Here is a 14,476-nt window from a genome sequence, read left to right as displayed (position 1 = left end):
ATGGGCAAAATGACCAAGACTCCGTTCTCCGGAACAATGGAGCGAGCAACCAACTTATTGGAAATCATACATACTGATGTGTGCGGTCCAATGAGCGTTGAGGCTTGCGGAGGCTATCGTTATGTTCTCACTCTCACTGATGACTTAAGTAGATATGGGTATGTCTACTTGATGAAACACAAGTCTGAGAACTTTGAAAAGTTCAAGGAATTTCAGAATGAGGTAGAGAATCAACGTGACCGAAAGATAAAGTTCTTACGATCAGATCGTGGGGGAGAATATTTAAGTCATGAATTTGGTATGCACTTAAGGAAATGTGGAATCGTTTCACAACTCACGCCGCCTGGAACACCTCAGTGTAACGGTGTGTCCGAACATCGTAATCGCACTCTATTGGATATGGTGCGATCTATGATGTCTCTCACCGATTTACCGCTATCATTTTGGGGATACGCTCTAGAGACAGCTACATTCACTTTAAATAGGGCACCGTCTAAATCCGTTGAGACGGCACCATATGAATTATGGTTTGGGAAGAAACCTAAGCTGTCGTTTCTAAAAGTTTGGGGATGCGATGCTTATGTCAAGAAACTTCAACCTGAAAAGCTCGAACCCAAGTCGAAAAAATGCGTCTTCATAGGATACCCTAAGGAAACCATTGGGTATACCTTCTACCTTAGATCAGAAGGCGAGATCTTTGTTGCCAAGAACGGGTCCTTTCTGGAGAAAGATTTTCTCTCGAAAGAAATAAGTGGGAGGAAAGTAGAACTCGATGAAGTACTACCTCTTGAACCGGAAAGTAGTGCAGCTCAGGAAGATGTTCCTGTGGTGCCTGCACCGACTAGAGAGGAAGTTAATGATGATGATCAAGGTACTTCGGATCAAGTTGCTACTGAACTTCGTAGGTCCACAAGGACACGTTGCACACGAGAATGGTATGGCAACCCTGTCTTGGTAATCATGTTGTTAGACAACGGTGAACCTTCGAATTGTGAAGAAGCGATGGCGGGCCCAGATTCCAACAAATGGCTTGAAGCCAATCCGAGATAGGATCCATGTATGAAAACAAAGTGTGGACTTTGACAGACTTGCCCGATGATCGGCGAGCGATAGAAAATAAATGGATCTTTAAGAAGAAGACGGACGCGGATGGTAATGTTACCATCTATAAAGCTCGACTTGTCGCTAAGGGTTATCGACAAGTTCAAGGGGTTGACTACGATGAGACCTTCTCACCCGTAGCGAAGCTGAAGTCCGTTTGAATCATGTTAGCAATTGCCGCATTCTACGATTATGAGATATGGCAAATGGACGTCAAAACGGCATTCCTTAACGGCTTCCTTAAGGAAGAATTGTATATGATGCAGCCGGAAGGTTTTGTAGATCCTAAGAATGCTAACAAGGTATGCAAGCTCCAGCGCTCCATCTATGGGCTGGTGCAAGCATCTCGGAGTTGGAACATTCACTTTGATGAAATGATCAAAGCGTTTGGGTTTATGCAGACTTATGGAGAAGCCTGCATTTACAAGAAAGTGAGTGGGAGCTCTGTAGCATTTCTCATATTATATGTAGATGACATACTTTTGATGGGAAATGATATAGAACTTTTGGACATCATTAAGGCCTACTTGAATAAGTGAATAAGTGTTTTTCAATGAAGGACCTTGGAGAAGCTGCTTACATATTAGGCATCAAGATCTATAGAGATAGATCGAGACGCCTCATAGGTCTTTCACAAAGCACATACCTTGATAAGATATTGAAGAAGTTCAATATGGATCAGCCCAAGAAGGGGTTCTTGCCTGTGTTGCAAGGTGTGAAATTGAGCTCGGCTCAATGCCCGACCACGACAGAAGATAGAGAAAAGATGAGTGTCATCTCCTATGCCTCGGCCATAGGGTCTATTATGTATGCCATGCTGTGTACCAGACTTGATGTAAACCTTGTCGTAAGTTTGATAGGAAGATACCAAAGTAATCCCGGCATGGAACACTGGACAGCGGTCAAGAATATCCTGCAGTACCTGAAAAGGACTAAGGATATGTTTCTCGTTTATGGAGGTGATGAAGAGCTCGTCGTAAAGGGTTACGTCGACGCTAGCTTCGACACAGATCTGGATGACTCTAAGTCACAAACCGGATACGTATATATTTTAAATGGTGGAGCAGTAAGCTGGTGAAGTTGCAAGCAAAGCGTCGTGGTGGGATCTACATGTGAAGCGGAATACATGGCAGCCTCGGAGGCAGCACATGAAGCGATCTGGATGAAGGAGTTCATTACCAACCTAGGAGTTATTCCCAATGCGTCGGGGCCGATGACTCTCTTCTGTGACAACACTGGAGCCATTGCTCTTGCCAAGGAGCCCAGGTTTCACAAGAAGACCAGACACATCAAGCGTTGCTTCAACTCCATTCGTGAAAATGTTCAAGATGGAGACATAGATATTTGCAAAGTGCATACAGATCTGAATGTCGCAGATCCGTTGACTAAACCTCTTCCGCGAGCAAAACATGATCAACACCAGAACTCTATGGTTGTTCGATTCATCACAATGTAACTAGATTATTGACTGTAGTGCAAGTGGGAGACTGTTGGAAATATGCCCTAAAGGCAATAATAAAATGGTTATTATTATATTTCCTTGTTCATGATAATTGTCTATTGTTCATGCTATAATTGTGTTATCCAGAAATCGTAATACATGTGTGAATACATAGACCACAACATGTCCCTAGTGAGCCTCTAGTTGACTAGCTCATTGATCAATGGATGGTTACGGTTTCCTGACCATGGACATTGGATATCGTTGATAACGGGATCACATCATTGGGAGAATGATGTGATGGACAAGACCCAATCCTAAGCATAGCACAAGATCGTGTAGTTCGTTTGCTAGAGATTTTCTAATGTCAAGTATCATTTCCTTAGACCATGAGATCGTGTAACTCCCGGATATCGTAGGAGTGCTTTGGGTGTACCAAACGTCACAACGTAACTAGGTGGCTATAAAGGTATACTACAGGTATCTTCGAAAGTGTCTGTTGGGTTAGCACGGATCGAGACTAGGATTTGTCACTTCGTATGACGGAGAGGTATCTCTGGGCCCACTCGGTAATGCATCATCGTAATGAGCTCAATGTGACCAAGTGGTTGGTCACGGGATCATGCATTACGGTACGAGTAAAGTGACTTGCCGGTAACGAGATTGAATGAGGTATTGGGATACCGATGATCGAACCTCGGGCAAGTAACGTACCGATTGACAAAGGGAATTGTATACGGGATTACTTGAATCCTCGACATCGTGGTTCATTCGATGAGATCATCATGGAACATGTGGGAACCAACGTGGATATCCAGATCCGCTGTTGGTTATTGGCCGGAGAGCTGTCTCGGTCATGTCTGCGTGATTCCCGAACCCGTAGGGTCTACACACTTAAGGTTCGGTGACACTAGGGTTATTAGGAAGACTTGTAAGTGATTACCGAATGTTGTTCGGAGTCCCGGATGAGGTCCCGGACGCCACGAGGAGTTCCGGAATGGTCCGGAGGTGAAGATTTATATGTGGGAAGTTGTCATACGGTCACCGAAAAAGTTCGGGGGCATATCGGTATTGTACCGGGGCCACCGGACGGGTTCCGGCGGTCCACCAGGAGGGGCCACCTCTCTCGGAGGGTCTCATGTGCCGTAGTGGGTAGGGAACCAGCCCCTGGAGGGCTTGGCGCATCCCCCCTTGGCCCCATGCGCCTAGGGTTTGGGGGGGAACCCTAGAGGGGGCGCCCCCCTTGCTTGGGGGGCAAGCCCCCTCCCCTTGGCTGCCCCCCCTCTAGATCTCATCTAGAGGGGGCCGGCCCCCTTCCCCCTTCCCCTATAAATAGAGGGGCGAGGGGAGGGCTGCACACCACATCCAAGGCGCAGCCCCTCCCCTCGCCAACACCTCTCCTCCTCCGATCAAGAGCTTGGCGAAGCCTTGCCGGAGTACTGCCGCTCCATCACCACCACGACGTCGTGCTGCTGTTGGAATTCTCTTCCTCAACCTCTCCTTCCTCCTTGCTGGATCAAGAAGGAGGAGACGTCACCGCTCCGTACGTGTGTTGAATGCGGAGGTGCCGTCCGTTTGGCGCTAGGATCATCGGTGATTTGGATCACGACGAGTACGACTCCATCAACCCCGTTCTTTTGAACGCTTCCGCTCGCGATCTACAAGGTTATGTAGATGCACTCCTCTCTCTCATTGCTAGATGACTCCATAGATTGATCTTGGTGATACGTAAAAAAAATTAAATTTCTGCTACGATCCCCAACACAACTGTGGCAGCAGCCAAATGAAAGATGATCGGTCAGTGCCCACGGATGCGCCCGGACATGTGTACGGATGTTTGAGGGCTGGATGAGATATATCCGGTTGTAGATGCTCTTATTAGACGGATTTGTTTGTGTTCTGAACGTAATCGTTACATTGTATGTTTCAAACATCTTACGAAAAGCTAGCTAGACGTAAGTTGTTAAGAATTGGGAGAGTCAATTCAGGGGAGAAGGAAGATGCGCAACACCGGGCTGCCGCTGGCGCCGGCAAGGCCTCGACCAGTAACGAGTCATAGCCGGCAGAGACGAGTTAGATGGTTGACAGGTGTGGATGTAGTCGACGTCGAAACTGGAGGTCAACGTCGCTTAGAGGGAAGGCCTTGGACGATGACAAGTTCGACTGTGTGTGTGGTTGTGGTTGTGGTGGGAGGGTGGTGGTGGGCGGCGGGGGGCTAAGGGAATGGAGGGACGTTGCGTGCTGCAGGGATAGAGGAGGGAGAAGAGAAGGGACTAACTCGAGGTATAAGATGACGGAGCCTCATCCAACAACCACAAAATCGACTTTGCGCAATTCAATTTTCAGGCGACTTATTTGTAGCCAGCCCCCAATTGTAAGAATGGTAATTGACAACGATAGTGAGCACGGTCGTGGTGACAAATGTAAAAATCCTTCAGATTTCACCTTTGAATGAAAATGATCTGTAAATGTAGCTGTTTTTTTTTTTTTGCGTGGTTGTAAATGTAGCTGTTGCAACAGAGGGTTGTGCCTTTGACTACTGTTATGTACCCACGCATTGTGTCCATACTGCCGGCCTATCTGATATTCTGATGTACCCAAGCATTGTACCCAGCCTCTCTTGTATACATACGAGATACCACTTGGAGTACCACAGCCCAGATAGATAGCTTGGCTGGGCATACATCACATGCATGCGTTGCACTCACAGATTTGGTTCATCGATTGTTTGATTAGGCCACCACCATGCGGCGGCGATCGGATATATCCTCCTAGCTAGCTCACCCTCTCTGCCAGACACATGCAGCAGCAGCTGCTCAGACTAGCCAGCACACTTAATGGCGCCGCAGCTGCATCCTGATCGCTGCCGCACCTGGGCCTGGCCCTGGCCACGGGCGCCGCTCGGCTCAGTGCTTCTAGCGCTAGCTATAGTGAGCCTGGGCGGCGGCGGCGGCGATGCCCTGAGCCTGGACCACTACCGGCAGAGCTGCCCGAGGGCCGAGGCGGCCGTGGCCGCGGCTGTCAGGCAGGCCGTGGCCAAGGACCGCACCGTGCCGGCCGGCCTGCTCCGCCTGCATTTCCACGACTGCTTCGTCCGGGGGTGCGACGCCTCCGTCCTCATCGACTCCACGGCCACCAACACGGCGGAGAAGGACGGTCCGCCCAACGCCTCGCTGCACGCCTTCTTCGTCATCGACAACGCCAAGCAGGCCGTGGAGGCCATGTGCCCGGGCGTCGTCTCCTGCGCCGACATCCTCGCGCTCGCCGCCAGGGACGCCGTCGCGCTCTCCGGCGGCCCGTCCTGGTCGCCGCTGCTGGGGCGCGGGGACGGACGGGTGTCGCTGGCCAGCGACACCACCTCGGCGCTGCCGGGGCCCGGGGCCAGCTTCGACCAGCTCAGGCAGGCGTTCCACGCGCTGGGGATGTCGGTCAAGGACCTGGTGGTGCTCTCCGGCGGCCACACGCTGGGGTTCGCGCACTGCTCCTCCTTCCAGAGCCGCATCCACGGCTTCCGGCCCGGCGCCGACGTGGACCCGGCGCTGAACCCGTCCTTCGCGGCCGCGCTGCGCAGGGCGTGCCCGGCCAACAACACGGCCAGGGGCGCCGGGTCGGGGATGGACCCCACGTCCGCCACCTTCGACAACGCCTACTACCGGATGCTGCAGAGCGGGCGCGGGCTGCTGTCCTCCGACGAGGTGCTGCTGACGCACCCCAAGACGCGGCGGTTCGTGGCGCTGTACGCGGCGCGGCAGGACGCCTTCTTCAGGGCGTTCGTGAGCTCCATGCTGAGGATGAGCGCGCTCAACCAGCCCGGCGAGGTCCGAGCAAACTGCCGGCGACACAACTGAAGCAAGCAATGGATCCCCTCGTCGTCCCTCCTCTGTCTCTGCTACATAACTGTATCTCGTTCTGATTAATTCCGGTACGTAGTAACTGTATTGTAACTGTGGCCGGCAATCTACACACACTCTAGTTGAAAAAGGGCCTACAAAAGGGAATATCTTGTTTCCTTCAAATAATACTTCTACACATTTTTCACAAGCTTATATTTTTCTCAAGAAAGTTTAGAGTAAAAGAGAGGTGGATGGTTGGTCTATTGTAAACTACTCCCTCCGTAAAGCAGTGAATAGACTCTGATCATAAAGTGCAAGACCATATTACCCACATCCAGATTAGTAGTCACCATAACTATTTGGGCCATAAGATTCAGAATGAGTTTTTATCCTCTTGCAAATACCGTAAAGATGCCAAATATTTCTCTATAATTCTAGGTTGTACCCTTGGTGTTAGCCATGAGAAACAATTGACTTCAATTATGAGGTGAGTAAACATGCCGAACACGGTGAATTTTTTCCTAGAGTTTTGCAACATGGATGATATATTAGGGGTGTGACTTTTTGACAACTAATGCACTTAGTGTTTTTATTTGAATGTTAATGATGTTCTGCCTTAGAGGCCAATGTTATGGTAATCAAGGGAAGGCCATGGTTATGACAGTGGAGGGGAAACACGACCGCGTTCAAAAGCGACTGCCTGAAATAAATCCAAGAGTATTGTACATGCCAAGTGTGTGCCACAGTTTGAATCTTACATTCTATGATATGGCAAAATCTTGTGGCAAAACTTTGTTGTCTCAGTTTCAGTCACACATTTGCAACTGCATTCACAAGGCACATACTCCCTCCGTCCGAAAAAGCTTATCCCTTAAATGGATGTATCTAGCATCAAGTTAGTGCTAGATACATCCATTTGAGGGACAAGTTTGGGACAAGTTTTTTCGGACGGAGGAAGTACCTCAAACTACTATGACAATCGTTCATGACACTGCTCTACAGGCGACCGAGGTAAAAAACACAAGACACGATCTCGCAAAATAAACAACATGCAGAAGCAATAGCAAGTTGGTACTACTGTCGGCGTTCTGGGAACGGGGGTCCCCAGACTTGCCTGCCTGCGGCCTGCGGTGTGGCTCGAGTGGTGGCCCAGTACGGCCCATCTTCATCAGCGCAAGACTTAAGACCCTCGCGAGGGGCCAAGCCTCGCGGGGCGGACGACACACGACTTCCTCAGGAACGGCCTCGCCAGGCGGGCTCGCGAGGAGGCGGAGAGATCAAGGCAGGGTACCTCGCGAGGTGCTCGTGACGCAAGCCATGACGATCGAGACCAGGCGGGCGCCAAGTGGGCGCCGGCCTGCGCAATGTCCTTGTTTCCTTTTTGGTGCAAAGGGGGCAAGCACATGCTTGGAGTACCGAGGTATCAGGCAAAGGTTGCCATTTCGGTGCAACGAGACCAAGACCAGCAGAGTGGCAGGATGGAGGTCACCGTGAAGCCCAAGACGGCGTCATCACCAGTGCCTTTGGCAGCCGAAGACCAACTTTAGTCAGGATAACTTGTACTATATGTTCCCCTTCAAAATGACCGTTGTTGGCGCCCTTCCCGCTCAATATTTGGGAAGAGGACCAGGACCTCTATAAATAGGACTAGCCACCACAGGGGGAAATGAGAGACCCCATCGAGTGCTCATTAGACCGAGAGGCGATCGAACTCACCCAAGCAGTTCATCGCACCAGCTCAAGAACACCTCTCGTGAGGCTGTTCTTCCCTTGTACTGTTCATCATCAGCCCCTGAGGCAATCCACCACACCACACACTGGAGTAGGGTATTACACCACAACGGTGGCCCGAACCAGTATAAATCTCGTGTCCCTCGTGTTGTTCATTGTTCTAGCTTAGATTCTCGCGAGGCGATCGGACGTGAATCGGTAGGGGGAAGATCTTCGCGCGCACCCCAGAGTTCGAAGCTTAAGGGTCTGCTGGAACCCAACATCCGACATTTGGCACGCCAGGTAGGGGTGCGCCGGAGCTCTCCCTGCCGTCTACCCGTTCTCCATCAGCACCATGCTCCGCCCTCATGGCGGGCAACGCAACGCCTGCTACGGCTATCGACGCCTGCGCAGGGACCAGGGGCTCCGAGCCCTGGCCCCCGCCCTGCGATAGATGCGGTGGCCGAACAAGTTCAAGCCGGACATGCCGCCGCGCTACGACGGCGCGGCTGATCCGCTGGCCTTCCTGCTAGCGTATGAAGAAGTCGTCCTCAAGGCCGGAGGCGACGACAGGGTCATGGCTAACTTGCTGCCCATGGCCCTCACCGGCGTCCCACGCATGTGGCTGCTCCACCTGCCAGCGGCTTCTGTGGCCTCCTGGGAGGGGTTGCGCAACTTCTTCCTCACCCACCATGCTGCGCCAGCGCCCCCAGTCGTCGCAGCCCTCCTGGGCGGATCGCAGGCACCACCTTCGAGCTACCACGTCAAGTCGTTCGTCCGCCAGATCGACGCCGTCCTCAAGCGCCGTGAAGCTCCCCCGGGTTCGGTGGCACCCAAGGCTGATTTGACCTTCAGCTCGGACAATCACCCCTCCAACACTGCCTGTTCGGGCGCACTCCCGATGCTATGCACCCCCACCATCTGCCAGGTGGCCGTCACCAGGACCCTCATCGACGGTGGTGCCGTCCTCAACGTGCTCTTGGTGGAGGCCTTCAGCCTCCTCCACGTGCCGCTAGAGTGGCTCCAACCCAGCAGGCCCTTCTCGGGCGTCGGAGGCAGTTTCACCGGCTCCCTGGGGCAGATCCGCCTCCCGGTGACCTTCGGCACCCACGACAACTTCCGCACAGATCTGGTCGACTTCGACATCGCCCCCATCAGCCTCCCGTACAACACCATCCTCGGCTACCCAGCCTTGGCCCAGTTCATGGCAGCGACTCACCCGACTTACAACCTCATGAAGATGCCCGGGAGCAGCGGCGTCCTTACTATGTCCGGAGACACAAGGGATGCGCTGCAGGCACTCAAGCTCGCTTTCAAGACGGCCGCGGCGGCGCAGCCCGCTAGCGCAGATACCCTCGAGCCCAAGGGGGCTGCGCCGTCCAAGAAGAAGCAGCTATTCAGCCAAGACAAGGCAGAGACCAAGCAAGTACTCGTCGACGAGGATGGATCCTCTGGCGCCACCTTCACCATAGGTGCCAACCTCGGTCCTAAGCAGGAGGGGGCCTGGTGAAGTTTCTGCGCGCAAACAAGGAGGTGTTTGCGTGGGAACCTGATCAGCTAGCAGGGGTCCCAAGGGATGTGATTAAACACCATCTCGACGTATGCCCCAACGTGCGCCCCGTGAAGCAGAAGGCAAGGCAACAGTCCATCGAGAAGCAGGCCTTCATCGTCCAAGAAACCCGCAAGTTAGAGGCAGCAGGCGTCATTCGCGAAGTTCGCTATCCTGAATGGCTGGCCAACCCTGTTGTTGTGCCGAAAAAGGGAGGAAAGGAACGCATGTGTGTCGACTTCACCAACCTCAACAAGGCCTGCCCACAGGATCCATTCCCGCTCCCTCACATCGACCAGATCGTCGATTCTACCATCGAGTGTGACCTGTTGTGCTTCCTAGATGCCTTCTCGGGCTATCACCAGATCAAGATGATGGTAGAAGACGTGGAGAAAACGGCCTTCCTAACCCCGTGTGGAGTATACTGCTATACCTGCATGCCGTTCGGGTTGCGCAACGCGGGCACGACCTTTCAGCGACTGATGCACATCGCCTTGGGCCGGCAGCTCGGGAGGAATGCCGAGGCCTATGTCGATGACATCATGGTGAAGTCTCGGGAGGCGAAAACCCTGATACAGGACCTAGAAGAAACCTTTGCGAGCCTCCGTGAAGTGGATCTGCGGCTCAACCCGGAGAAGTGCGTATTCAGAGTCCCCTCGGGCAAGCTCTTGGGCTTCCTCGTGTCCCACCGGGGTATCGAGGCTAACCCAGAGAAGGTCAAGGCAACCGAAGACATGAGTCCACCGAAGACCCTTAGAGAAATGCATAAGCTCACCGGGCGAGTAACCGCGTTGGGACGCTTCATCTCCAAGCTGGGGGAGCGAGCACTGCCCTTCTTCAAGCTGATGAAGAAGAAGGGCCCGTTCGAATGGACAGAGGAGGCCGAAAAGGCATTCCAAGATCTTAAGAAGTACCTTACCAGCCCTCCGGTGATGGTGGCTCCGCGCCCTCAGGAGCCCTTGGTGCTCTACCTTGCAACCACGCCTTACTCCGCCAGCGCAGCCTTGGTGGCGGTCAGGGAGGAGCGCCGGGCCAAGGCTGTGCCGGCCGCGGCCCCGGCCGAAGCGGAGCAAAGCCAAGGAAGCCTGCGAAGACCGTGACCGTGGCATATGGGGATCGGCCTCAGCAGCAGGACGCACCCAGAGCGGAGGAGGCCCCGCCAGGCGACCAGGCGCTAGGGGCTTCGTCGCCTCGGGAGGCACCTCGACCTCCGGAAGACGCAGGCCACGCCAGCACCCTCAACCTCATCGAGCACCCCGTGTACTTCGTTAGCATGGTGCTGCGGGACGCAATGGCGCGATACCCCATGCCCCAGAAACTCCTCCTTGCATTGCTAGTGGCCTCACGCAAGCTGCGGCACTACTTTCAAGGCCATCCCATCAAGGTCGTCTCGGCATATCCCTTGGAAAGGGTACTCAGGAGCCCCAACTCAGCTGGAAGGGTCGCTAAATGGAACATCGAGTTGCAAGCGTTTTAGCTGGAATTCAGCACGACCAGAGTCATCAAGGGAGCCGCACTTGCAGATTTTGTGGCAGAATGGACGGAGGCACCAAGGCTCGAAGCGGGCGAGGATCGGTCGCTTTCCCCAGGAAGTGAAGCGCCAGACGGCTAGGTCATGTACTTCGACGGGGCGTTCTCGTGACATGGCGCGGGGGCTGGCGCAGTACTCATATATCCCACTCAGGACAAGTTCTACTATGCCGTGCAGCTCTGCTTCCAACACGGAGAGAAGGTCTCCAACAACATAGCAGAATACGAGGGCCTGATAGCAGGCTTGAAAGCTGCAGCCGCCTTGGGGGTAAAGCGCCTCATCATCAAGGGCGACTCACAACTCCTCATCAACTTCTCCAACAAGGTGTACGAGTCGAAGGACAAACACATGGAAGCGTATCTTGCGGAGGTCCGCAGAATGGAGAAACAATTTTGCGGGTTGGAGTTGCAGCATGTGCCTCGCGACACCAATCAAGAGGCTGATGACATCGCTAGGAGGGCGTCCAGGCGGTTGCCTCAGGAGCCTGGCGTCTTCGAGGAACGACTCTTCAAACCTTCAGCGGCACCATCACTATCAAGCACAACGCAGCCTCGGGAGGAGCTCCCTCAACCGCCTGCCTCGGGAGCCCCGGCCTGTGGCCCGACCTTAGGAGCGCGCCTGCTCCTGGCGCTGGAGCCTCAGGAGGGATGTTAGACCGCGGAGTTCAAGGATTACTTGATGCAAGGGATTCTGCTAGAAAAGGAGGAGGACGCGAAACGCGTGGTGTGGCAGGCCACGACCTACTGCATCCAAGACGGAGAGCTCTATCGAAAGCAGCCGAATGACGTTTCCCTGCGTTGCATCTCCAGGGAGCAAGGGAAAGAGTTACTGGCAGACATTCATGGTGGAGACTGCGGGCACCACTCGTCCTCACGGACACTCGTCGGCAAGGCGTTTCACAGCGGGTTCTATTGGCCAACAGCACTCAACGACGCGATCGAGCTGGTGAAGGCTTGTGAAGCCTGTCAATTCCACGTCAAGCAGATCCATCAGCCAACTCAGGGCCTTCAGACCATTCCCCTCTCATGGCCGTTCGCTGTTTGGGGACTGGACATCCTTGGCCCGTTTCGTCGGGCGCCAGGGGGCTACCGCTACCTCTACGTTGCTATTGACAAGTTCACAAAGTGGGCAGAGGTGGAAGTTGTCCGCACCATCCTGGCTGGCTTGGCGGTCAAGTTCATCAAGGGCCTCGTGAGTCGGTTTGGGGTGCCTAATCACATCATCACCGACAACGGTTCGCAGTTCACCAGCAATCTCTTCAAAACATATTGTGCTAACCTTGGAATGCAGATATGCTACGCCTCGGTGGCACACCCTCGGAGCAACGGCCAAGCAGAATGCGCCAACGTGGAGGTCCTGAAAGGCCTCAAAACCCGGACCTTCAAGAAGAAACTGGAGGCCTGCGGCAGGGGCTGGCACGACAAGCTTCAGTCCGTGCTATGGTCTATCCACACAACCGCTACCAAGTCGACAGGCAAAACCCCGTTCTTCCTCATCTATGGTGCTGAGGCGGTCCTTCCTCACGAGGTCAGGCATCGCTCCGCGTGGGTCCTGGCTTTTGACAAAGCATAGCAGGACGCCATGCGGGGGGTGGACCTCGTGCTAGGAGAGGAACGCCGTCGGCAGGCTACGCTTCGGGCTGCAAGATACCAACAGGTGCTGCGGCGGTACCACTGCCGCAGCATTCGCCCTAGGACCCTCGAGGTAGGTGACCTCATGCTCAGACGGGGTGCTCTCCAGGAAGGGGCTGCACAAGCTCTCGCCCATGTGGGAGGGCCCGTTCAAGGTTGTTCATGTCTCCAGGCCTGGCGCCACACGCTTGGAGACTCAGGAGGGGGTGTCCATCCCGAATGCGTGGAACATGCAGCACCTCCAGAAGTTCTACCCTTGAAGAAGGGCCCGGTGCCTGTGAAGAAGGCCAACGCCTGTGAAGCTCATCGCCCCGAGAAAGGCCCGGAGCCTGTGAAGAAGGCCAATGCCTGTGAAGCTCGCCGCCCGTGACACTCTCACGCAATAATGAGTTGGGTCTGTACACGCCCCGGAGTCTCCGGAGAGCCGCCCTCGGGCCTCGGGGGCTCCCACCCACGCCCAGTAGCAGCATTTAGCTCCGCGCTGGTGGGAAGACGTTGAAAACTAGATTAGGTGCTAGACGCGGCTTTTCCATTTGCTTTCTGCAGTTGGCTTGTTCGTCCTTATTTGAAGTTTTATTGGAAGTTGCTTTTAGCGTTGTTGCCATCCCTGACCTATGACTCTTTGTCTTTGTCGCCTACTTGACTCGTTTTCTCTCTCGCAAGTTGTAACGCCTCGGATTCGCTGCGCCAGGTGTCTTCCAGTTATTCGTCAGTGTTGCCATGTCATTTGTTTGCGTGTTGCATTTTGTCATGTCATCATGTGCATCTCTTTGTGCATACGTGTTTGTCTCATGCATCCGAGCATTTTCCCCGTTGTCCGTTTTGCAATCCGACACTCCTATGTCCCCCCGGCGCCCCCTTTTACCTCTTTTCGTGTGCGGGTATTAAACATTCTCAGAATGGACCGTGATTTGCCAAGCGGCCTTGGTACACCATCGGTAGACTGCCTGTCAAGTTTCGTTCCATTTGAAGGTCGTTTGATACTCCAACGGTTAACCGGGGAACCGTAAAGCCCTCTTTTGTGTGCAGCCCAACACCCCTCCAATGTGGCCCAATAACCTTTCCAAACCCCCTCCATGCTCTCCGCCATTCGATCACGATCGCGTGGCCAAAAACCACACCTCATTTGGAGCCTCCTAACTCCCTCTACCTATATAAACACATCCTCCCCCGAAATTCGCGGATGAAACCCTAGATCATTTTCCCTCTGCGCCGCCGGACGTTTCATCCGCCGCCGCCGCCGCCCCGCGGGCGCCCGAGCCCCGTGCTCGCCGGACCCCGCCGCCGCGCCATCGCGCGCCTCCAGCGCGGGCGCCCCCTCGCCGCCCCGAGCGCCGCACGCCGCCGCTGCCTTGGCCGGACGCCGCCGCTCGAGCTCCGCCCACCTCCCGCCTGGTCCGCCGCCCTCTGCCGCCGGTGCCTCGACGCCTGTGCCCGCGCCTCGCCGTCCCACTCCTCCCCGTCAACCCTGTCGCCGCCGGCCGCCGCCCGGCTCCGCCGTCGCGCCGCCAAGCTCCGCCGCCGTGTGGTGCCGTGCCCCGCGCCGTCTCCGGCCAGATCCGGACCGCGCCGTCCCGGATCCAGCGCCCCCCCTCGCCGACCCCCGCTCCGGTGACCTCCCCTTCCTCGTCTCCGGCCGTCTCCCCCATCTCCGGCGTGTTCTCCGGCGAGATCCACCTC

The 14,476-nt window shown here is 54.7% G+C and overlaps 1 protein-coding gene across 1 annotated transcript; it reads left to right on the top strand.

Moving 5' to 3' along the window:
- Positions 1–5,193: 5,193 nt before the first annotated feature.
- Positions 5,194–6,682, top strand: LOC123042115 (peroxidase 64-like). Its single transcript, XM_044464637.1, has one exon. The coding sequence runs from the start codon at positions 5,380–5,382 to the stop codon at positions 6,388–6,390; it is 1,011 nt and encodes a 336-aa protein (XP_044320572.1). The 5' UTR covers positions 5,194–5,379; the 3' UTR covers positions 6,391–6,682.
- Positions 6,683–14,476: the final 7,794 nt, after the last annotated feature.

Source organism: Triticum aestivum, chromosome 2B, assembly GCF_018294505.1.
Source record: "Triticum aestivum cultivar Chinese Spring chromosome 2B, IWGSC CS RefSeq v2.1, whole genome shotgun sequence".
In the NCBI taxonomy this organism is placed as follows: Eukaryota; Viridiplantae; Streptophyta; class Magnoliopsida; order Poales; family Poaceae; genus Triticum; species Triticum aestivum.
This window is presented reverse-complemented; position numbering and strand designations above follow the sequence as displayed.